The following is a 25,096-nucleotide window of genomic DNA, read 5'->3' as shown; positions in this document are numbered from 1 at the left end:
CCAGGGAGGTGGTGGAGTCACCATCCCTGGGGGTGTTGAGGGAGAGGTTGGACGTGGTGCTTGGGGACACGGTTTGGTGGCGCCATTGGCGGTAGCGGGGTGGTTGGACCAGGTGATCTTGGAGGTGGTCTTGAGCTCTGTGTGGTGCTGAAGCGGTTCAGCTGTGGCTCCCCACAAGGTGTGCGAGCACCCTGCTCCCCACAAGCCCCGCCTGAAGCCTTCTCCCCGCTCCCCACCCCACGGAGCTGGGGCCGGGGCTGCCTCAGGGAGCCGCAGGCCCGGCCCCGCCCGCCGACATCCGGGCTCCTGGCGCCGCCGCCGCCCGCCCGGCGGCTCGGGGAGGCGGCGGCCGCAGCAGCGAAGATGGCGGCGGCGGCGGGGAGAGCCGCTTCCTTCGGTGCCTCCGCGGCCGGCCTGGGCTCCAACGCCGGCTTCTCCTCGGCTGCGGCCGGCGCCGGGGCAGCCAGCGCCGGCCCCGCGGAGCTGCGGGCGGGGGGCGATGAGGACGACGGGCAGAACCTCTGGTAACGGGGGGGCGGCGGGGCGGGGGCGGGGGGACGCCGAAACGCGCTAAAATCCCCCCAAAATCCCAGCCTCCGCGGCCCCCTCGTTCCGTTTCGCGTTGAGGGGGCGGCGGGGGCCGGGTGTGAGCGGCTCCCCGGCGGTGATCGCTGTGTCTGTGTGCCCCGCTCCAGGTCCTGCATCCTCAGCGAGGTGTCCACGCGCTCCCGCTCCAAGCTGCCCTCGGGGAAAAACGTCCTGCTGCTGGGTGAGGCCGCCCCTCCTTCCTCCTCCTCATCCTCATCATCCTCCTCTTCATCCTCCTCCTCCTCCTCTTCCTCCTCTGTGTGCCTCCATCCCCGCCCAGCCGGCTTTGGGGCGCAGGGGGGAGCGGGCGCCTTCATGCATGGGTGTATGTGTGTGTGAGGGGGGATATCGCAGCTGGAGGGCTGCTGGGTGCTGCTACCAGCAGCTGGATCACTAAATCAGCTGCTCTGCCCCTCCTTTGTCAGCCTTTCCAGCCCTGCAGGGAGCTCTGGTCAGCGTCTGGGGACGCGCTCCTAACCCCGCACACGGTTACGTGGCCGCTGTGCGCCCGCTGATTCTCCCTAGCCTCGTGGTTTATATTTCCTTGAGTTCTTTCAAGTGTGTTTTTTTTTCTTCCTCCACACTCCTAAAGCCGTCGTTGCGACCCTTTTCTTCCTGTCTGGAGAAGTCAAGTGGTGGCCTACAGCGTCTGGTGAAGGAGAAAATTGCGCGAGGGCTGTGGGCTGGCCTAGTGAACCTGTTACATCCTCGCCCTCTGTTTGTTGCTTTTTATGCGGTACAGCTGAGGAGGCTTTCGAGATCGAAAGGTTGTGTTGATCTTAAAGAAAGGAGAGGTTGCATAACGATTGACAGCTTTTTGTGGATACGTTAAAATTAAATTGGACGACTGTCCTTCTTGAAACTTGCATTTCCTTTTTCTTCAAGCTGTGATCCTTGCCAAGATGATTACATTCTTGGCTTTTTGGCTCTTCGTAGGCTACTGTACAGGATACTGGCAATCTGTAATTCTCAAATTGAGACTGGACTTCTTTCAAAACTAAAGAGGGTATCATGAATGTTTTCAAGCACTCATTTAGCTTATGTTTAATTTGCTGCACAGAAATATGCTATTCTCTCATTTACGTAGAGCTTACAGAATGACTAAACCTAGCACTTAACTCATGCTTTTCTTGTTTTGTTTCTTTCTTTTTTTTTTTTTTTTTTTTTTTTAACAAGATGTGCAGATTTGAGAAAGCACTAGAATTTCTTCTACAAGAGTTGTATTTTCTAGAAGGATGCGGTCCAGAAAAAAAAAAAAGTTTGGCATGTATTTAGGAAAAAGAGCATCAGATCTGAGGACTGGCCAATGAGGATTGTGGTCGTGTTTTTTGTATGAATATGTAATCTATGTATTCTCTTGGCTGATCATTTGCAAGCCAGTGTGCTGGCCCTGAAGTACACTGCCTCTGGAAAAGGAGAGGTCGTGTGTATTCTGTACTGGCCCGCTTCAGGTGTGCAGTATGTGAAGTTTTGTCTCTTCAGGTTCTCGAGCTGTGTATTTGCTATTTCTCTGTTATCTCACACTTCCTCTATTTTTGAGCTTTCTTCCTTTAATTAGTTTTCTACTAACTTTTGTTCTTAGTGTGGATCACTTCTTGTCATGGCTATTTCCAGCTTCATCGCTCTTAGAATACTTTTAAGCAGCAGTTGTAAAGCTGCTGATGAGAATTGATAGCTCTCACTGTTTTGAGTTAGAGGAGTTACAATATTTACAGTATAAACAGTGTATTTGTCAAAATTTCCCAGCTGAAACATGATTTGTAGCAACAAAGTGATGCTTTTTGATATGAACTGCATCTTAAAAAACAAAACAAAAAACAGCAACCCACACTTGGTGTTTTTTCTTTTGCCAGGATGTTTTTTTTTTTGGATTTGCCTGCAGCATTTATATTTTTCCAACACTATATATACTTGTAAGCCTAATTGTTCTGGGAGCCTGGTTGTTGCAGGCATGCTAATTCTGCTATTTCAGCAATTTATTTTTAGCTTTGTTAACATCTCATTTTTTAAGAACCTGGGAAACCTTTTAAAACATCACGAAAATAACTAGAGGAAAGCAGAATGCCAAGTGTTAATCTCTGGATAGGACACGTTTTGTGAAGTGAAAGTTACCATAATACTGGTAATTTTCTTCTCAAAATTGTCAAAAAATGAACAAAGGCCAACCTACAGTTGTAGGTCTCCGATATTGTTTCATTTTTTTTTCTGTGGAGACTTCAGGCTTTGGCAGCACATGTAGTATAAAAGCATTTTTCCGTTATTGTGTGAACAAATACTAAAAATGCAATCTTCCCTAAACGTTTCTGTACAGCAGGCGTGCTCTGATTCATGGGCAGCTCTGTCATAGTGACGATAGCTACCTCATTTAGCAAATTATACCAGCAGAGAACATGAGACAGTCCCTGCTTTCTGAAGGAAATGGGGTGCTCTGGTTGCCATTTCTAGCTACTATTTGCAGATAGCCAAAGGCTTTTGTTGCTGGGATATATTTTTTCCCTTTTCTGCTGGTTTCTTTTTTTCTGATCGCTTATGTAGTAAAGATAGCTGATCAGAAGAGAGTGATGGTTTTTGTCAAGTATGATGACAAAACTGATGCGGACAACTGGGAGCGCTCTTGCTCATTGCCTTCCTGCTGTAATTACACCTGAATCAGCAGGTGGAATAGATGAGACAGCTAAAAAGCCAAGACTGCGGGTTGTGGATGGAATCCATAGCACTGCACAACGTGTGAAGGGGTGAATTCAGAGACCCAGGCTAGTCAATAATTCAATCAATTGCAGCACGTGCTCAAGCAGTAATATTCAGAATCATTCCAGGATGCACAAGCAAACAGGCTCCCTAGCTTGCAAGTGAACGGAATGGCTGCTTTCTATCAGGCTGCACATTTTCTTTTTCACCCCAGACATCTCACTCTGCAGGGCCAGGCCTGTTTGTTTGAATCTGTGAGCTCAGCTCCTGGCCAAGGGCAGTCAGGATGCTCGAGGAGTTCCCGCAGTCCACAGCCAATTTACAGGTACACTTTTCTGTGTGCACGTGTTTGGGAAATGACTGTTATTGCAGGAAGCTGCCGCATCTCAAGGAGCTGTTTCAACTTGCCGCTTTCTTTTAGCGGACCCTTGAACTAAAGCACACTTCAACATTCAACACTTAAGCATTAAACAGCAAATTGTCGTGAGAGGATATAAAATCACTATGAAATCTGCTTACTTCTTTTTTAGTGTTGAGCACAAATTTACTTTTCCATTTGATTTTTTGCCTGTTCAAATAGCTGAAAGTTTCGCTGCGATCATTTCATCATTACAGCTGATGAAGCATCGCTTGTTGATGGAAGCCTGATCATTCATCTCAAATGCTTCTTAATTCTCTAGTCCTGCAGTTGTCAGATAACTATTCTTCCTCTTCAAATCTAAACTTGCAACCTTTTCCACCCTCTGCATGAAATTAAAGCCTTCCAGATGTAAGAGAAGTTTTATTTCAGTCAACAGTCATAGTTCTAAAGTGTCAATTGTTTTGGTGGGACACTGACCTAGGTAGTATTTTAATTGTTAGCTTTGCATCTACGTTTCTTAGAACCCCAAATGTACTTTTGGGGAATATTCTTCCTGCTATAATACGTTTCCAAAAAGCCAGAATTAAATGAATGTAGTGTAGTAAGCCTTATTTAGTCAGAACCAGCATGGGAAGTTCTAGAATTGTTGGATTGCATTTATTTAATTTGCCTGCTTTGCCAGAGGTGCTGCTGATTACTGGATCTCTCTCAGAAATAGCTCTGAAGGTGAGGATCGTGGAAGGAATTGTGTTTCTGTGTTCTCCAGGTAGGATAGTGACAGGAATACCAATAAAGACATCCCTTCAATACCAGCACAGGATTATTCTATTTCAGTAGTGAGCCTGGGTAAAATGCACTAGATGACTTACAGGACTTAGTAGGTGATGTTACAGGTGGCTCAGTGCTTGCATTCGAGATGTGTGCTGCTCATACTCATTGTAGAAATTTCTGCAACGTTTGGCTTTCTCTGCCTTAGGTTTTTCCAAGCATAAGTAACACTGCTGTACCTGTTTCCACGGTCAGACCAGGTGTTCTTGTGTTGCAGGACTTAGCAAAAGGCATGCTGGAACAGTTGCCTACGGTCTGCTTTCCATCATGTTGTGCAGAAATGCAATTAATGTGCTCCTGGTTTAATTTTGTACTGCCAGAAAAAAAAAAAAGGCAAGTGAATGATATGTGAGGAAGAAGGTGCATTCAGTGGAGTAAAAAAAAAATCAGAGGAGGAAGGTTTTTGTCTAATGAGTAAATTCTAATTTAGTGGCAAGTTATTTGAAGACTTGGTAGCTCTTACTTATTGTGAACTTGTGTGTCGTTTTTGAGGAATTCTGGGGAGGAATCTCATCAGCATAATTAATTTTGTGCCTCAACTCTCTGAAAGCAAACTAAATTTGGCTTACTCTGATTATTTTGGTCTTGCTCTGCAAAAGGCATTCTTCAGTTAGTATAGTATGTGTAAACAAGGCTTTTTCACTAATACGAGGCTGTGGAAAAGGCAGTTATTAGCCTGTGCTTGAGAGAAGTGTTTATCTTGAATGTAGCTGTAGTACACATGCCCTTGACTCTAGCGGGAAGGCTGTTGTGTCTCCACTCCACTGGATTAAGCTTCAGAAATTCCACGAGGTGTGGAGCAGAGATCAGTCGCTCTGTGACTCTGGGAAAGCTGCTTTGCCCGGTTGATAACTCAATTTCAGCTTTGACTTTGCTCTATCACATTTGAGAGAGGTTGGCTTTCTTCTATCAATACAAATATCTGGTGTTTTATTAAATGCTGTGAATCTTTCTACCCAAAAACTGTCTTCTTTTTGTAAAAGCATAAAGGTAGTTCACAAAAAGAAAACCACAACCCTTTTCTAGGGGAGGGAGAGGATTAACTAGGACCATTGGCTGTAGTTTTGCTTGGCTGTGCCTGAATATTGTTTTTAGGGATGAGTTGTAAAATTCCCATATCAGGCTGGATTTTAATTGATATTTTTAAAAAAGCAAACAACAAAATCCATCAAAGAGCCAGTGCCATTATGATTACACATGTTGGATACATCCATGGCTTTCCAAAGCTGTTGAAAAAAAATCAGAGCCCCTAACGTAAGAGGGACAGACCAACAATGTTGATGACAGAAAGAAAAGGCTTCACTTTGCCTTTGCATATTTTAATCATGCTTGACAGTTTACAGTGGAGAAAATTCAAATGAAAAAGTCTAATGGCTGTCTTGGAGATAATAATTGTATTTATGGCAACTCCATGAATAGGCTTCTGTGAGAATTCAGTGTCCTGCTTGTTTTAAGTGTCATGCTTGCTTGTTTTTTTGTGCTTCCTTTCTCTTGGAGGTCAGGAGCACGAGGATGGGCACCACATTGCCCTTCCTGGTGGGAGCAGCACCATGGATGGAGATGCCTTGACAAGCACAAAACCAAGCTCGAGGAGCTCTTTGGAGGAGGAAAGGAGCAGTATGGAGAGAGAAATGAAACGCCTTTTGTTTAGTTGAATGAAAGGCTTTCCATTTGGTTAACAAGACAGCGAAACACTGTGTGTAAACAGATTGTTTTGACTTAGTTTCAACTGCTTCCTAGCCTGAGTTTTCCAGAAGAATTACATCTGTTGTCCCTCTTGTGTTTGTGTTCTGCTGTGGTGTGCAGCACCGCTTGCTGGCAAGCATGGCTTCTGTTTCCTTGCTTTATTACTCAAGTACAAGTGCAGCTTGATGTGATGGAGAGCTTTAGTTCTTAAAGATTTATTTTGAAAAGAAGATCTTCTGTGTTAAACAGGATGCAAAATCTTAAATTTGCATCTATCTACTTGAGTTTTATTCTACTTTGCAGTTCTGTATCAGGAATTGTGTGTTGGAAATGTTTTGCTCTGTGACCTTACATGTAGAAGTTGGTTGTTAATCTGATTGTTGCGTGCTATAGAAATAAAGAAGCCAAAGGATTTTCTGTCTCAGTCTTGGAAGAGGAGTATGATGATTACTCTACTTGGAGATGCTTAGTCCTTTGTCTTATGTAGTATTTTAGTAGAGCTTTAAAATCAACTATAAAACAACTTGTTTAGGAGAACAAACCTTCTCTTTTGTCTGAAACTAAGTGGCATTGCTTTTTCTTGTACTTCACAGACATCTGGAGATAACAAAAGATATTCTTAAATATATTCATTTTCATAATGTCGTGCCATATGTGTGTCTGTATATACGTACTCTTGTTTAGGAATAAATGAGTATATGCACACTTTCTTATAAGTGCCTGGCAGCATTTACACTAATTGCATTACAACGCGTTACCCAACAAACCTAAAAGAGCCAATAGATTTTAATTTCATCACAAATAATTTCCTCTCCCTCTGGCAGAGAGAGGCTTCATACAGACTAAAAGTATTACTGTAGAAGACTTGAATTTTGAGAGGTCCTAAAGGTTAGCATTGCATGCAAATAGAATTAATTTGCTAACGAAGTTTCTAATAACTATTCAGGAGTTTTAGATTAGCATTGTTTTAAGGTGTTTTTTTTCTTTTCTAATATTCATACTGAAAAATAACTACAAATTAAAATTATATGCTGCTGTTTCCCAGCATGACTTTATATATTCAAGACGTGTTGAATTTTCAGATTTGTTTTGAAGATTTTAGGTTGGAAAAAAAAAGCAAAGATACAAATATGTTTTTGCAGCTATCACGGTTTTTAAAAGTGCATGCAACATGCTTAAAAAAAAAAAAGAAGTTAGATGGAACCTGAAGTCTTAGTTGCTCTCTTGTTAAAGGCGAAGTAACCTCTTCCTAACTTATGAATTGTGTAGGCAAGGGGGAAAAAGTCCTTATGTCATATGTGATGGTCCTGTTATTCCTTTGACAGCTTTTTCAGAATATTGATTGTAATTTGGTTTATGAGTCTTCTGAGGTGATGGGGTCACCAGTGGAATAGGGCACAATTGGGTAGGCAGCTGTCATGCACCCTTGAAAGTGGGTAGTTGTATTTGTAGACTGCTTAGTTGATTCATTGCTTGTTTTGAACTGCTTGTCAGGATGCCTTTTAATGCTTTTCCCCGTGTATATTTTGGTTTCCCTTATATCATCTGCAAACTTCACTATTCTCTTCATTGACCTGAGTAATTAGTTAAAGTAATTGTGAACCCTTCAAGCCCCAGTGGTGCATTGTTCTGGTTTTGTAGTGAGTGATAAGCACTCCTCTCTGCATGCAGTAACTTCTAGGATAGTTATATATACCAGTGATCCACCTACCTGATCTTGGTGTTCTGAAATGGGTGGATGTTTGATAAGAATGTTCTGATCAGGCTTCGCTAATTCCAGGATGAGAGGTTGAAATGAGTACTTGGAGAAGAGGAGGCTCAGGGGAGACCTTATTGCTCTCTACAGCTACCTGAACGGAAGGAGTGGGGAGCTGGGGGTCGGCCTCTTCTTGCAGATAACAGCAATAGGACCAGAGGGAATGGCCTCATGTTGCGCCAGGGGAGGTTCAGGTTGGAAGTTAGGAGACATTTCTGCTCAGAAAGAGCAGCCAGGCACTGGGACGGGTTGCCCAGGGAGGTGGTGGCGTCACCGTCCCTGGGGGTGTTCAAGGCAAGGCTGGACGTGGTGCTTGGGGACATGGTTTAGTGGGTGACATTGGTGGTAGGGGGATGGTTGGACCAGGTGATCTAGGAGGGCTTCTCCAACCTTAATGATTCTGTGATTCCATACTGTGCGTGCACGTGTCCAAAGGCACTAATTTTACATCCAGTCAACCTGTCTTATCCTGTTCTGATACTTATTTCTGTGTGTGCGCTGAAGATAATTACTGGGAAATGTTAGGAGTGAAAATAAAAGTCTTTTTCCCCAGGGGAGGTTTACAGCACTGAATTTCTCTTTACTTCAGCTGTTAGGCACTATGGGGAGTAGCAGAGCACACAACACAGCCCTGAAAGAGGGCTGGCTTGTGGGATGTAGATTTCAAGTTTATCTATATTGTTTAGCTTGGGCTCTTTAAAACAACAAACTTGTACAGATAGCGTTGGTGCAAGTATGGCTTAGTTTAGAGTGCTTAAGTGTACCTTTGGAAATGGTTAGAATTTTTCATAACCCCAGATGTTTCTTAGATTTAAGTTTTAGGCACTTCTGTTAAGAACTGGCAGATGTAGTGTGCAGAAGGTGCTAAACTTTCCCAACACAAACAAGTTGCAATCTTTCTTACCACGTGTGTAAAACGAAGTAGAAGGCAAGATAATGTAGCTAGAGGTCGGCTATCCTGAGAAACTAGGAAAGCTGTGAAGTGCAATCCTCTGCAAAAGGAACAACATTTAGTTTTGTTTCTTGAGCAGTCTGATGGCACAAATGAATTGAAGCTACCTGCGTGTGTGCTTTTATTACCTGGTGAAACGACAGAATGACTCGGACAGATACCTTGGCAGAAGTAACAGCGCCTTCAGCAGCACAGCTTGCCAGTGTAACAGCTCGTAGTAGGGTCTCCTCAGCTATTTCTGGGTGACAAATAGAAGAAATTCGGATAAGTACTTGGGCGAGGGTAAGGGAGCAATTATATTTCGTCTGTGGTGAGGAAGCTTGAGTTCTTCACTTTTCAGGCAGAATTTCTTGTTTGAAAGAATGTCCTCACAAGAAGAGGAACACTGATGAACCGAAAATAGCTGTGCTTTCCAGCGTTTCCTGTAAATTATCTGTGATTGTGTTTTCTTAGGTGCATCTACATTTAATAAATATAACGACCTAGCTAGCTAACTTTTTTCAGATAGACTTAGAGTTTAACTGATACAACTTCATGTTTCAGTTTTAACTTCTCTGCTGTTATCCAGATTTTAAACTTCAATTCTAGTCATGTTTTCTCTTTACTCAATGGAAGCAATTTAGTATTTAAAGAAAAGTCTTTCGGGTTAATTAGAGTAAATAGTATTATGCTTTCTGGTAGCTTCTACACTGTCAGTCAAATCTGAACCTAAAGTTGAATTCTAAATTGAATGTTTCATGTGATTCTCTCTGGAATTTTATGTTGGGGAAATTCAACGCCAGTTCATCTGCCACCTTTTCTGCTCTCTTCTGTGGTTATACCTATGGTATCCTTAATGTAGCCATAATGCTGTCTAGAAGATGATGGTCAAGTTCCTTTGAAGGAGAAACTTCAGTATGTGTAACAGTGAAAATTACTGTCCTAGAACTTTTATTTTTTATGTAGTGTTTATATTTACAGTTTTGCTGTATAGGAGAGTCAAATATTCTGTTTGGCATAAAGCTGATAAGGCCCTTCTTAGGAAGCTGCTTTTAATTTTATAACCTGCGAGTGAGTTTCAAGAACTTACTAATGTCTGTCCTCAGTAACTCTTAGGTACCCATCCTCCTGTTAAACTAGAGAAGCAGAACCCTGATCTGACTTCACATTTAGTTTGATTACTCTTTCACACTGGAAAAATTGCACATAAAGTCTTTGAGCATATACTTAGAAGATTTTCAAGAAGAGTCTCTTTGACAGGAATTGAGCTGTTTACAGTTTGCTTATGGTGTAAGGTTGACTAGTTATCTGAGCTCTCTTTTGGGGGAGAGAATAGGCGGGCATTAACAGTGGGGTGAATGGATGTGGATTGCAGGCTGTGCATGTACCCAAGTATGTGAATTCTGGTCAGAATGTAAGGCAATGGGTTACAGTTTGAAGAAACTTTAAAAAAGTGACAGAGCTGTAGAAGACAGGGTTGGAAGAAATCACCCAGAAAATGAGAAGGAAACTCTTTTGCCTTGCTCAGCCTGGTGTTCTGCCCTGCTTGATGGGGAGAGTATTCTTCTGATTGTAAGATGAGTTTCCTGTTACATGAACTCAGTAAAGACTTTGTTACTACCTCAGTTGCTACTGAAAGACTGAAATTGCTTGGAGTGTTAAACAAGGCTTAAAATGTGTATAAAAACTTGTTTCAAATAGGGTAGTCACTGCCATACTTGCATTTATAACAAATCAGAAATAAGATTTGAAGGAGAAGCACAGACTTCGAACAAATGAATGAGTTGGGCAAAACCCTCTATATTTTGAAACATTAATTAGAGTTCAGTCATCTTGTTAGCACAATGTTTCCTTCTTGCCACAAGTGTTTTTTAATACATAACTGAGATTAAAGATTAAGTGTTTTCTAACTTCTGTCTCTCCAGGTGAAGATGGAGCAGGTAAAACTAGCTTAATAGGAAAAATTCAAGGAATAGAGGAGTACAAGAAAGGAAGAGGAATGGAATATTTGTATTTAAATGTGCATGATGAAGATCGAGATGGTAAGTTTGTATTCGTAATAATACCTTAAACCAAAGTAATAGTTCAATAGTGTGATATTTGGAATGAAAGTGGATGGCTTGCTTTCTTGATTATTTGCAGGAGTTCAGTTTAGTCCACATGAGTGATTTCTATGTATCATGAGACAGTTTCTCACTCTAATCTCCTTTAGTATGTATCATGAAAGGAGAAGAGCCAGTAAAAAGGCTGAAAAGACCAGGAAAACAGCCTTATTGTGATGTTCTGAATGGATGCTAAGCAAAAGCATGCTTATCAAACCTAGAAGAAAATGTGTTTTAAGTTCCAGACACCAAATATCTGCACCTATGGAGTGGATAATATCTGGGTATTGTTCTCAAAGATGATTTGACCGAGGTTAAGAGTATTGGGAGTCTGTTCTGAACATCTTCACCAGAACTTGTGTAATGAGAGAGAAAAACTTACCTAAAGGCAAAATGTAAATATACTAAGCTGTCTAATTTTGAATTGCCAGCTCTTGATTCATCACTGAAGTTGTGTCTATAGGATATAAAAGTACACTGTTTGGGGGGAAGATATTCTATTTGTGTGGTGATTGGCCTTTTGCAAACCTCAGGAATAACTTCCTTGGCTTTTCACTCTCCATCTAATTCATTAAAACTTAGAAGAAAAACTTGCAGTTGTGCTCTAGGTTTCTGACAGGTCAAGGTACCTTGTGTTCTTTTAAGAGTTATGTAGACATATATTGGGTGAATTCAGCCATCTCTTCTCAGCCCTTGGTCTGCTCACCTGTCAAAGACTGCCACCTCCCTGTCAAAAACTCCAATTTCCCCTTTCTAAGTTGCTTCTTGAAGCAACCCATTGTCCCTCTCAAATGGAAACATTGAGTTCCATCTTGGGGCTTTCACTCTCAGGTAATGTGTTTCAGATCTTCAGATAGCAGCCATTAAACTAGATTCTATAAACTTTAGGGTTTTAGAGGGGCATGTCTCCACAAGCTGCTTTCTGCTCTGTTGTTACGTGTGTGTGTTCAAGTGACTGATAAAACGTGTCATTTTCTTTTTGCTTTGTATTTTATGTCTAATTCAGATTTAATAGCTTATTTGTAGTGGACTGTTTCGAGTAAATCTCATAAAATGTTTCTGCTTTTGTTGTAGACCAAACAAGGTGTAATGTATGGATTTTGGATGGTGACCTGTATCACAAAGGTCTTCTTAAATTTGCAATGGACGCAAGCTCTCTAAAGGACACTCTAATTATGTTGGTAGTAGACATGTCTAGACCTTGGACTGCACTGGATTCTTTACAAAAATGGGCAAGTGTTGTAAGAGAACACATTGACAAGTTAAAAATTCCGCCTGAAGAAATGAAAGAAATGGAACAGAAGTGTGAGTATTGCACAAATATGTAGGAATCTGTTTAAATCAAATATGCTTAATGCTTTCTGCACCACTTAATGTTTCCACTGCAGCTTTTTTCTTGTTTGGAAAGATGATTTAAAGCTAGGAGTTCCAGATCAAGCAAGTCAAATTTCAGATAAGTCTTAAGTAACTATATGAACAATGCTCAAAACTAGTGTTTGTTTCTAATGGAGGTACTTTAAAGAAACAAAAAGCTTTAAGAATAAACACAGCTAGATTGAGTTTACAACCTTGTTTCTTACAGATTTTTGTAGGTAAGATTTGACAAATGAAAAAAAAATCATAGCTTTCTATTTTATTTAAGTATTGTAAAGGCAAATCATGGTCTTTCTACACTACATCAGTCTTCTACCTGTTCCTGTAGCTAGTCAATCTTACAGAATTTTGGATCTTTTCTCTGCCTAACAAAAATGTAGATGTTGAAAGGATTCACTATACCATGGTAATGTTTTAGGGCCCTTTCTACCTGAGGTGTTACATTACTATTGATGCTAATGCAGCTATATGGTGTGTGGTTTTGAGATACTATGTAGCTCTATCAGTTTCATGTCTTTTTAGCTTAAATATACAGAGTACAAAGTTCTTCCAGGATTCCTTAAACTATTTGATGGAACTGTCCAACGTCATTACTCCTTATTACTTTCAGGCATCCACTGTATTTCACTTGGGGTACTAAGCATATGAGTCCTTCCCCCTTCACCTCTTGAAATTCCTACAGGAGTGAACATTTGGGAGAGCTGTGCGTCAAGATTAGATAGCGTGAAATCTTACAAAATCTAGGAAATAAAAGTGATTAAGTGAGTCAAGAAACCATCTAGCCATTAAGAGTTTGGTTTCTGGTTTAATACTTAAAGACATTGATGGTCTGTGTGCAGGGTATAGTAGAAACCCTGGACACAATCCAGATATGAATTGGAATATGAATTTGAGCCTCTTACGATGTGACTTCATGCATTCATTTGAGTAGCAGGCTGCTGCTGCTGCCAAAAGGAGGGAGGAATCTTGCTTGCCTGAGTTTTCGCTACGTAATCCTATTCTGGTATCAGGCTCATTGCTCATGAGAGGCTCCTGTGAGCTGGTTTAACTTCTGATGGGACTGAAATCTACTGGAGGGTTGTGCGTCTAGTTTTCTGGAGGTGTTCTGCTGTGCTCATCTTCCAGTTCTAGCAACTGAACCCTCCTCAAAGAAGGGACCCTGTGAGAACCAAGACAGATACAGAAGGCATTAAGGGATACGTAGCAGCTGTGTGTGAAGGGTTGTGAGAGCTCTTCCTGTTGCTGAATTCAGCAGCCCTATTGCCTGGTTGCTTTAACTGTGCCTCTAAGGAGGACCCGAGATAATACCTCACAGCTCAAAGGCTGTGGAATATAACATTCATCTCTTCCCCTGCTTTTTGTACCCAAATGAAGACGAGTATATCATGATCACACAGCAGCAATTCTGGGAATCCGCCAGAGGACTGCCAGCGCTGGAGTAGTGTGATTTCTATTTTAGCATGTGATTTTCCCAGAACAGACAGGATGCTGTTTGAGAGATGCTCCCTTGACCAGCTGACGTATCTTGGTGAGAGGAGATCAGGGTTTAAGATACGATCATTCTGGGAGGCGCTCAGATCAGATTGAAGCAGCAGTGTTCCCTGAATAAGAGCCTGAACTGACTGCTGAAGTAGAGATGATAATCTGTACGTGTGCTTTTTGTTAGCGTGAACTTTGAGACCTGTAGAAGGATGGAGTAACCTCACCCTCAGGTCTTCCTCCAGGGCCTCCAATAATTCAGTGGTGTGTTAAATCAGCTGATGCTTTTCTAAGTATGAACTCAGGGCTCCAATCAGTTCGGAGGAAGTAAGGATGGATTAATGTAAATCAGGACAAAGCAGTGAGGAAGTACAAGAGCAGCTAGCTGTGGGTTTGCATGATGCAGCTAAATTTGTCTTGCTGCCTGAGTTCTTAGCTGAATCAGGGAGCGCTGCTCATGGAAAAGTAATCAGTGGTGGTTTTGGGTAAAATACCGTTTCTGCCATGTGGAGCAGGACACGTGATGTGAAAGTACAACATCTGATGCCTAATATTGCATCCATGGCAGCAGGAATATTAAGTGACCCTGTAATTAAAGGCTGGGGTGTTTTGCAGCAGAACCTTGCAAAAGTTACACTTAGAACCTCATTTTTTTTCCTTCTGATTCTTGTTGTGTTCCAACTTATCCTCCTAGCTAAATTTTGAAGTTGTATCTGATCTATTGTGAAAATCATGCTAGATATTTAATACACTGTTAGCTAATAATACATCTAATCAATACTTATTTTGTTTAATAGTATTGTAGATTGACTGTACAGACAGAAGTGTAAATAAGGGGTTTTTAGGTCAAACGTGGTATAAGGTAGCAGCTAAATAATATGTGTAAGGCTTTTTTATGTTTATTCTAACAGACTCTTACTAATTTTACCAAGAAGAATGCAAGGAAACATGTTTTCTTTAAGAGACATATCAAGCAATAATGATTAATAGCAACTGCCTAGTGGTCCCACAGTGATAAAATAAAGATGTGTTAGTGTTGTCCTTGTGGACACTGATATGGTCATGTTCTTCTGCCTGTCAGTAAAGCAGATCTGACTTCCTAGTTCTCTCTCGTGCTACACAAAGCCAAGAAATGGGTGGTGCTCAATGCATGTTCAATTTTTTCCAAATAAAGAAGCAGAAAGTGCTATACAATCGATAGTGCTAGAGGTCAATGGCAGTGGAAATCAATGTTGAAATAATAAAGTAGCTGATCTTTTAATATAACTTTTTTTACTTTCAGTGGTAAGAGACTTCCAGGAATATGTAGAACCAGGCGAGGATTTTCCGGCTTCTCCACAGAGAAGAAATACTTCATTACAGGAAGACAAAGATGACAGTGTGATTTTACCTCTGGGTGCAGATACACTAACATGTAACTTAGGCATTCCAGTAGTAGTAGTTTGTACAAAGGTTTGTTTCACATTTTAGGTTTTTTTCTGTATATTTTATTTAAGGAACTCTGTCAATTCTGGATTTGGGTTGGGGAAAAGCATGGTTCTTAGTTCATTCTGGATACTTTAGATAAGAATTCTTTAAAACATGTTTAATGTTAAAGATTGGGAATCTTCTGGAAACCCTGATTGCATGTTAACTTGGAAGTAGTTTTTCCTGTGGTTATGCCAGTTTTCAGGGAATTGAGGTATTTTTCAGACCTGGTTTTGTGCACAGAAGTGAGCTAGTCAGCAAGCAACTAAAATTCCCTTTAATCACCACAGTCTTCCTTTCTTCTGCAAACAATGTTTTGGATTTTTAGATGTTTTTGTTCTTTCTGTGAAAAAGGTTTAGGGTTCTGGTGCTGCTGTACTAACTTTTCTCAGTTGTTGGTGTTTCTGTGGCCTGTTTTGGTTTGTGTTAAATATGTAACATTTTTATTCTAAAAAGAAAGCGCTGTGGTTTTCTTGTGTGTCCCCCAGCTCTTCAGTTCTCATTGGCATTAAGCATACTGCATCTGCAGCCTCTGGCCCATAATGAAAGAGTAAACCTTTTGATGCATATGCTGTTACTTTGCTGGAAGGTTAACCCTCGCATTTTAAAAGCATGTTTTTTCTCTTTTCCCCACCAGCACCATTTTTTTCCTCTTGCTTCCATATTTCTTGCTTTTGCCCCCTTTTGCAAAGTAACTGGACAGAAAGATGGTGTTCTGTAATACCACCGTGTAAAAACATCGTGCAGAAAATGGTGGTATCATTCAGAGAGACAGTGTTCAGCAGAGGCTTTATCATATAGTGTGGCAGGAGGTAAGGAAATGAGAAGTGGCAAATGCTTAATCTCTCAATTTAATGTTGATCACAGGACACGCATGCCAAGTTATGTATTAGTTTTAAGAGATTTTGCTCAGTTACAGCTTTTAAATGATCTCAGCAGGTTTTTGGGTTTTGTTTTTCTCTCTGCCACTCACCCCGCTCTACCCCTTATTCCCCAGTTGTGCACTGGAGGTGCAGCAGCACTGCTATTTCGGCAGATAACTGAGAGTGGTATATTAATTCTCTGCTTATCTCAACAGTGTGATGCCATCAGTGTTCTGGAAAAAGAGCATGACTACAGAGACGAACACTTTGACTTCATTCAATCACATATCAGACGGTTTTGCTTACAATGTATCCTTAAATGTATCATAAAGACAAAAAGGACTCATTATTTTTCATTAGTTATGACTAGCTTAAAAGAGTATTTGCATCTGTACCAAAGTAGTACACACCTCCTTTACTGTGGCTGGAAGTCTGCTTCAGTTACGCTTCCCCTGCAGACATTGCTGAACTAAACTTCTCCGTTTTCTGCTGATTGATTTTAATGTTTTTGTTTGTTTGTTTGTTTGTTTGTTTGTTTTTTACCAACCTCTAAAAGCCTAGTGTGTCCCCCCTACCACGAATTCCTTTACTTGCCTTTGTTTCCATTTTTGGGAGTCAGTTCCTAAATCAGTAAGTCTTAGCCAAAAAGACTAAGCCAACACGTCCCTAACACAGCAAGAAGATAATTCATATAAACATTAAATCACGTCAGATGTGCATAAGATGATTTTTTTTTTGGCCAAATATGCAGTCCCTTCAGTGTTCAGTAATTCCACAAGAGAAGGTAATAAGGGGAGAAAAACAGTTTGAATTGCTGTAAGAAAGATCCACTGGGTTTTGTGTTGGTGCAGATGCAACATACGTAAGCTGTCACTATGATATTATTACTTTTTTATAAATTAAATATGTATATTACACTGGTTACTGTCATTTAGTCAGCTAAACATGCCAAGAACTAGATTTAGATGCTAATAATATGCCTTCATTATGTTACCCTCATTGTGCTGCGGCAGAGGGAAGTTTAAATACCAGTGGGGAGAGAGCAGTTAGCAGATGGAAAAAATAGTTCAGGAACCTGGCACTTCAGGTAAGTATGGAGATGGCACTTCATTCAAAAAGCTTTTAAGACCTATTTTTCAAAATGGAATTACAGGTAATTGTAATAAGTTTTGTAGGTGGAGGAAAGAATATGAAAGATTAGTAGGAATTAGTCCCTGCAATTGAATATGCCATGGATAACTTGGAATTCCATTGTAAACTTCACTGAATGGGAGTTGGATGAGATTAGATTACATTCTTCCTTCAGAATTTGAATTTCATACATGTAGGAAATTCAACATAGGTTAGGGTATTTGGCATTTTTATAATCCCAAAGTGAAAATTACTTAAAACTTCCCTGGCTGCTTTTATTAATCCTGTGTATAAACAGCATTACTTTAATATTGAACCATGTTGGAATACTAAGCACTCTCTTAGAGCTCAGGCCCCTAATCAAAAAACACAGCTGGGAAAGCGAGGATGTTTTGCATTTTTGAAGCTACAAGTGTTAATGCTGTAGTGTGTGCATCACATCTCTACGTAGTCCTGCAGGACGGGATAATAACAAGATAAGGATATGGCATGAAAATTTTCCTACGAAAAAAAAAAGTTTTAAGGCATCACAGGGAAGTTTTGAGAGTGAGAAAAGCCTGTACTTTAAAAGCAACAGATGAGCTGCCCTAAAATAAATGCAGGAAGAAAGATTTAAATTACTAAAAAGCTTATTTCAAAAATAGTGCTGGTAGTTGTTTGACCTGTATGATTTTGCGTTCCCCCTTTAAATTTTACAGAGGAAGTAACCTTTAAAGCAACAAAAATGCTCAATTCACCATCTCTTACCAACTGCTAAAAATGAATTTTCTTTAACAAGCTTGTTCAGATGGGGCAGCACTTATCTACACCTCAGTAAAGGAGAACAAAAACATTGATTTAGTGTATAAATACATAGTCCAGAAGTTGTATGGGTTTCCTTTCAATGTTCCAGCTGTTGTTGTGGAAAAAGATGCGGTATTTATGTAAGTTACCCGTATTGTTATGTGTAACAGCATTTAGAGCCTGCTTTTTGTCGTATGCTTTTTGAAGTTCACTGTAACAATATCATAAGCTGGGGTTTGTGAATGCCAGTGGGCTGAAATCAGAAATACTGCCCCAAAGAGAAATGTTAATCCAGGAGACACTTCTTCCCCGTTACGGTGGACCAGTCCCAATCTACAACCAGTTGTACCTGATTACATGGAAGATAGGGAAGGATGACAACTTTCCTGGCTTTCAGCTCTGTGCAGTTGAGGATTGCATACTAGAATAACCTCAAGTAACCATAGAATTTGAAGCCAAATGATCCTTTTTCTAGTCCTGCAGGTTGGGATAATGACAAGAAGATAGGAATATTGCACGAGAACTTTCAAACACTAAAAGCAGAAGACAGTTTTGAAGATAACATCAGAAAACCACCAGTCAGAAAGGTAAATTAAGATGTTTTAAAAGGAGAATAAATATTCCTAACATTTTGGCATTCAGCTTTTTACATACTTATTTCTGTCAGCTTTTGGAGTGTTTCCTTGAGACTTTGCTTCCAGTTTATCACAAGACTGTGATAAACTTGTTTTTGCTTATCTTGTTCTCAAAGTTCTTCTTTATTTATAAAAACAAAACAAACCCCTCTGTATGTGATTATGCAGCTTCCACAGTATAACCAGTACGTTTCTCTCTCATACTCTTTAAGTATGTAGCTTGACAGAACTACATGCTAGCAGCAGTGGACCCATGTGTACAGAAGCTATTCAAGGCAAATATTTTTGTGACTTTTTCTAACAAAGCTAAGAATTTGGGATTGATCGTATTTCTAGATGTGAATATTTTAGCCAGGAAAATGAATACTATGCCCTTTCTGTAATCTTTAGGGAAGAAATCAAGACATACAATACTATCTAAAATACAAAGTGTCCAAGGAAAATACAAGTGGCAGGCTTTTTGCATGCTTCTAAACTTGAGGATGGATTAAAAATTTTGGTGTTGGTATTTGCCATGTTTGTTTTGGCAGTTTTTGTGGTGAGCTTATTTGGAGGAAAAGTGCTTGAGACTTGATGCTTTGAACTGGGATCTAAGATCTCTGTCCATTTTATAGACCAGTCTAATGTAGCACAGGCAAAGAGTCACTTTTGCAAAAGTTACTAACAGTAACACCAAGGTTAGGTCTGCATAAGTTAACAGAGAAAAGGGAGTGTGCTGTGGAGAGCCTGCGTCTGTGACCAGAAACATAACTGTATCATGCTTTAAATGCCTTTAAAATTGTTTCCTTGATGATCCTGACACCCCCTGAAGATACCTTGTAATCACTTGTCATTCCTCTTTTATTGAACATAAAACGGATCTTTCCATAGATGCATCTAGATTTATGTCAGACAGGTCAAAGGACTAAATGATCCTTCCATTTCACTTCCAATTAATGTAGCTTAAATGGAATTACAAGGTGTCCGTCTTAAATACAGAAAATGTGTAATATAACATGGTGATCACGTTTCATTCATTACTGAATGCTTTGGTCATATTGACTCGGAGGTGTAAAAAGAATACTTCTTCCAGTTAAAATGATGTTTTTGGTTTTTGTATTGCAGTTTGTTCATGAGAAAGAAATTGTGGCAGAGGATGACCAAGTGTTTCTTATGAAGCAGCAGGTAACTTTCTGTCTAAAAAAACAATTAGCCATTTAACAAGATCCTTGATAGAAGTTTGGTTTTGTATTCTTAGTTACTGTAATATCTAACATTACATGGGTTTGTGTGTTTTCTTTTGCAGTCGCAGTTGGCAAAACAACCACCTACTGCTGCAGGAAGGCCAGTGGTTAGTAATAAGAATTTTAAATACCATTACATGAAAATGATCCACTTTCATATGTTTAGTGTGGTTAAAGCAAGCAACCCTCTATCAAATAGTTTTTAGTCTTTTTTTTTTTTTTTTTTTTTAAAACTACGTAGTGTTGAAAGCCTACATCTTAACACTGCTCTAAAATGATGATGCTTCTTCACAGCTAGACATAACTTGTATTGGCAGCAAGGGCTAAATGTCATGGTTTTACTTTTCATGTGTTAGAGAACATCTAAACAGTTACATGACTGACCTTCCCATCCAAAGAGTGTGCCAGAGAGCAAATGGCATTTCAGCTGAATTGTCTTGGTGAAACTTTTCCTAAATTTGACACTATCTCTGAGAATATTGAGACTCTGGAGAGGGAAAAGAAAAAAAAAAAAAAAAAAAAGGGTCAAATAAGAACTATGACAACAACTACATTTAAAATGCTATTAAAATAACTAAAAAGTTACCAGTTTAATAGAGAGCATGTGATATTTCAAAGGTGGCTTTATCTTGTTTAGATGAACTGTGATTTTACAGAAAAAGGATTTATCTTTGAAGCATTTTTTTTTTTTTTAAACTGGACTACCTTTAGTCATTTCCACAGTATCTATGGCATGCATTGTCTTTGCAAGAAGCTGGAATAGTTCCTCTGTAATCTCATCAGTACAGTTTTCATTATGGTGAGAGGCACTACTGAACAGCACGTGGATTTTAATGCTTCTTGTTGAGGTGGGGAGGGAGTAAGCTTCGCTAGTTGCTTTAGTTGAACTGATGTTAATGTTTCTAATGATGTCATACAAGTGTGGAAGAAATCACATGCTTCAAGAAAATTCTGTGTCATTTCAGCTGTGTGGGATACTACGTTGTTTCAAAAAAAAGAACTGCGAAACAAGTGCTTCATTTCATGCATGATATAATTCTGTAGAAGATTGACAACTTCAAGCTTTGGCTTTTTTTTCTCTCATCCTCTTTCTTTGTGTAGGATGCCTCACCGAGAGTTCCCGGAGGATCTCCTAGAACACCAAATAGATCTGTGACATCAAATGTCGCCAGTGTTACACCAATCCCTACTGGGTCCAAAAAAATTGATCCCAATATGAAAGGTACCTTTTCTTTTGAAAGCACAAATGCATTTGGGGAAATAAAACAGCTGTTTTACTTCCGTTCTTTAATATGCTTATTTAGCATAAATAACTGAAACACTAAATCAGTGTTACTAAACCTAATAAATTGTGTGTTTTTTGTGTCCCCCCTCCACCTTGTAGCTGGAGCTACTAGTGAAGGAGTCCTGGCTAACTTCTTCAACAGTCTGCTGAGTAAGAAAACTGGTTCCCCTGGTGGCCCTGGTGGTGTTGGTGGCAGTCCTGGAGGTGGCAGCACTGGTGGTGCTGGCAGCAATTTACCACCATCAGCAAAAAAGTCAGGTATGATGAAAGATCAATTTCTAACCTAAACTGTGGCATCATTCTTATTAGTACAGCTCATCAGACGTATGAATGCTTGTGTTTCGTTGGTACTTGATGATAATGTTTTAGACAGCAAGAGAAAAAAACACCTGGCTCCCCACTTACATTTTGTGTAGATTGACCCGGAGATAAGCTTTATTCCATCTGTGTGCTTCCTCCTTCTGTATGCAAATCTCAGTTTGCTGAGCAAAGTGCAGAAGTACTTCCTAACTGGGAAGTCTGCAGCGCTTGTTGGAGCAGCGTCTGGAGAGTGTTGTAACAGGAGCTGTTGCGTGCCACGCAGAGAGCAGAGCACCTGTTGAAACATCCTTGGGGAGTGGCTGGCAGGTGGCTTGGCTGAATTCAGCCAGGTGAGGGCAGCACTGCAGAGAAGTGGTGCATCAGAGCTGTGGCACAAATCTCAAGAATAAAATGAAACTGTTAAGGAGGAAAACATGTTCTCAGAAATATCCTACTGTGCAACAAATGAAGGGTTAGGGGGTAGCCAGTTGAATGTGGCATGTAGTTAGGTTTTCAAGGAGTTACCATGTCACCTCCTCACCTTCATTGGTACTTACTGTCCTGTGTTTAGTGTTATTGATAAAACTCACTTATTTTTTCATCTGAAAATTGGTTGGTTTGGGATCTGAGTATGATTTGAAGAGCAGCACAGGACATTTAGATGAGCTGTATAGATAGTTCCTGTGAAGTTGGATCTTCAGCAAGGATGCTTGAGACATTGCTAAAACGCCGTATACATCAGAATTGTCCTTTAAAGTCTGAGGTACTGTGCCCTACTTGTCATGGTGTGAACAGTCTCTAGTTCTGCTCTGCCTGCCTTTTTCTATGTCATCTTTTCCTCTCCTGTGGTAGAACGTGGCAGATAGAAACCTAGACTGAGTGATAAGAATGACCTGGTGGAAAAATATGGTGTAAGTTAAGCTTGAATCAGGTCTAAGTGTGATTGCACAAATGTCTGTGCCATTCCAAGATATGAAGGAGGTAAGCAGGTGAGGAGAGAGAGGGACTTGCCACCTGAGGGTGTGCATGCACCCAGCTGCAGCAGTGTCAGGTCTAGGCTGACCGAGTGTGTGAAACTGACCTTATTGGTCTGTGGTGAAAGCCTTGATTGCCATTCAGAGTTAGTGTAAAATACAGCTGATACAGGAAAGTATATTTTCTAGCAGTTGTGAATCCTTCTGAACAATGTTATGTGTTTTTAACCTTCCATTAACTCTCCATATGCTGACAATTTATATTATAATTATGGAAGTTATTTTGAGATATCTGGAATATAGAAGGATGTGACTCTGTCGCTGTTGATTTTGGCCTTAAGTCTTTACTCTGCAACCCAAAGTGTCCAGTAACAATATCTGGGATTTGTCTGAAGCAAAAATGTAGTTCTTCCATCTTGTTTTTTTTTTTTTTTTTTTTTTTTTTTTTTTTTTTTTTGTTCAGTTTAACAGGTGCTTCTTGAGTATTAAAGAAACCACAGGCTTTCCCAGAACTGTTTCATAAACGTGACTGAATGATGTGCATTTCTTTTGTAGGTCAGAAGCCAGTTTTAACAGATGTTCAGGCAGAGTTGGACAGAATTTCACGGAAACCTGACATGGTCTCTCCAACAACCCCTACATCTCCCACAGAAGGTGAAGCATCTTGAAGACACCAAATAAAACCAATTGTTCAGTTTTCTGGGATAATTCAAACTTGCCTCTGCCTCTTCCTTCAGTGACTGGAACTAAAGAACTGAAAGATCTTTTCAGAACACAAACAGTTTATGTCTGTCTTTCTTTCATGTGTTGCCCAACTTAACAAAAGGGAGCTGTACAGATGGAAAATGGTATCACATCATGTAGGACTGCTGTTCACAGTGCAAGAATAATAAATTTAATTTCTTGGGTTTTGTTGAAAAGTCAGCATAATTCTGTAAAACTGGCAAGTATGTCCACTTATCAGGTAAAGGTTGCTTAGAGCAGGAAACTGATACACACCACAGGCACTTAATTTATATTGATTTCCCGACCTGGTGGTCAGGTTGAATACCATCTTAAGTAGAGCTTAACCTCTAAAGGAGAGAACTACTGCTAGTTTTTGTAAGAGAAAATGAATTGCACAAAACTGTAATGACAACAATAAACTCCAAATATATTTGAACACTTCATTTGGAGTACGTTTGCAAATCTGTTTGATCTCCCCTGAGATTAACACTGCGTTCAAAAACCCATGCAAAAATTTCATTCCAGATATGTCTTCAAATTAGTGGCCAGTTTTTTTGGTTGTTTGATTAATTTCAGACACTGAATAAACGATGTATAAAGAAAAAGCAGAGGTTAAATGTACAGATAATCAGTATCCAGATTTGTCTATATATATGGCTCGGCCTTAATGTCCCCCACTATGTTTCCCACATGAATTATGGTTTAAAATTGGTCATCAAAACTGTAATCAGTTAATAAAGTATTCTCTGCATTCAAATTTAAGTAACTTTCATTGAAGCCATGGTGTTCTTTGTTTACAGTTACGTTTTATACCGCATACTTAATTTTTTTTAAAACATGCCTCTTATCTTTAACCTCTCTGTGAATAAGATCACTGGGACAGATAAACTTCCTTAAAACATTGGTTCTGGAAGGAACTGCCTGAAGTCTGCTGCATTTGTTGCTAGGAGTAACACCAGCTTATCAGACTTGTGTGGATTCTGCTGTAATGTATTCTGAAAACACCCTAGTTGCACTAAGGATCCTGCTGATGCCTTCAGTATATTGTACGAGAAGTAGTTGACTGAGGTTAGGGCTTTACTTCAGCTTTTGGTACACAGATGTTGAGCATCCCTTTACTGATCTCTTTTAAGCTTACAGTCTCTTCCTACTTGCGGCTACAGGATAGTAAATGTGAAAAGTATATCCTTATTGAGTAATTGCCAAGTGACCTCTTCAGTGTGTTTAGGGTGGGTTTTCATTGTTGGTTGGTTGTTTTAGGTTTTTAAATAGTCTTACATTAATTTCTCCAACTCTTTAGAAAACTTCAGAAACCCCCTGATGAAGAAGAGGTTGATGCATGGAGAAATGCCTCCCTATCAGTACACTTCTGATAGTAGCTTATGCATGTAAACTTCTTGAAACATAACTCTAAGTGGTAATAGGTGCTGTTCCTAACATCAGCAGCATGCTTTTTTGTACATAGAGGTGCAGTGGTACATGTTTGTGGAGTGAAACTTCAGACTTTAGGACAATATCCTAAACTTTCGTACTGCTCAGGTTTTGGAAAGAAAACTTTTAGCTTCTGCATTTTTCATCTGAGTGTCTGTCAAAGCCCAGTATCCTTTTTGAAGCTGGAAACTCGGACGTGTTATATTTCCATATATTTTCTAGTTTTCCAGAAATATATTAGGAACTATTGAACTAGGTGGCTTTTTTTTTTTTCAGAAGCAGGGACAGGGGAAAACCTTACTAATGACTCATTAGAATTTCACTTCATAAAACAAAGTTCTAGAAATAAATGTCACTTCTGCAAATTTAAAACTTCTAAATTTATTTCTTCCCTAGCCCGTTAGTTGTTTTATCTATTTTATAAAAAAAAATCAAAAATCTTTAAAGAACATTGGCCTTTCTATTCTGCAATGCTGAAGTAGCCT

At 39.9% G+C, this 25,096-nt stretch overlaps 1 protein-coding gene across 1 annotated transcript; it reads left to right on the top strand.

Moving 5' to 3' along the window:
- Positions 1–312: 312 nt before the first annotated feature.
- On the top strand, positions 313–23,924 carry DYNC1LI1 (dynein cytoplasmic 1 light intermediate chain 1). The gene is made up of 13 exons (XM_084283151.1): positions 313–524; positions 696–769; positions 10,764–10,880; positions 12,015–12,245; positions 15,076–15,245; positions 16,339–16,432; positions 18,042–18,177; positions 18,513–18,624; positions 19,777–19,836; positions 19,958–20,002; positions 20,997–21,117; positions 21,280–21,438; positions 23,010–23,924. Exons 1-13 carry the CDS (start codon positions 364–366, stop codon positions 23,120–23,122), a joined length of 1,593 nt encoding a protein of 530 aa, XP_084139277.1. The 5' UTR covers positions 313–363; the 3' UTR covers positions 23,123–23,924.
- The last annotated feature ends 1,172 nt before the right edge of the window (positions 23,925–25,096 follow it).

This window comes from Netta rufina, assembly GCF_964035555.1.
Source record: "Netta rufina genome assembly, chromosome: 2".
Taxonomy (NCBI): domain Eukaryota; kingdom Metazoa; phylum Chordata; class Aves; order Anseriformes; family Anatidae; genus Netta; species Netta rufina.
This window is presented reverse-complemented; position numbering and strand designations above follow the sequence as displayed.

Bases quoted from the DNA above. Each gene is read 5' to 3' on its own strand.
- DYNC1LI1 (XM_084283151.1), top strand. From the start codon at position 364: ATGGCGGCGGCGGCGGGGAGAGCCGCTTCCTTCGGTGCCTCCGCGGCC. The intron at 18,178-18,512 runs GTAAGTTACCCG...TCCTTTTTCTAG, and splicing joins GAAAAAGATGCGGTATTTAT to TCCTGCAGGTTGGGATAATG. The intron at 21,118-21,279 runs GTACCTTTTCTT...TCCACCTTGTAG, and splicing joins AATTGATCCCAATATGAAAG to CTGGAGCTACTAGTGAAGGA.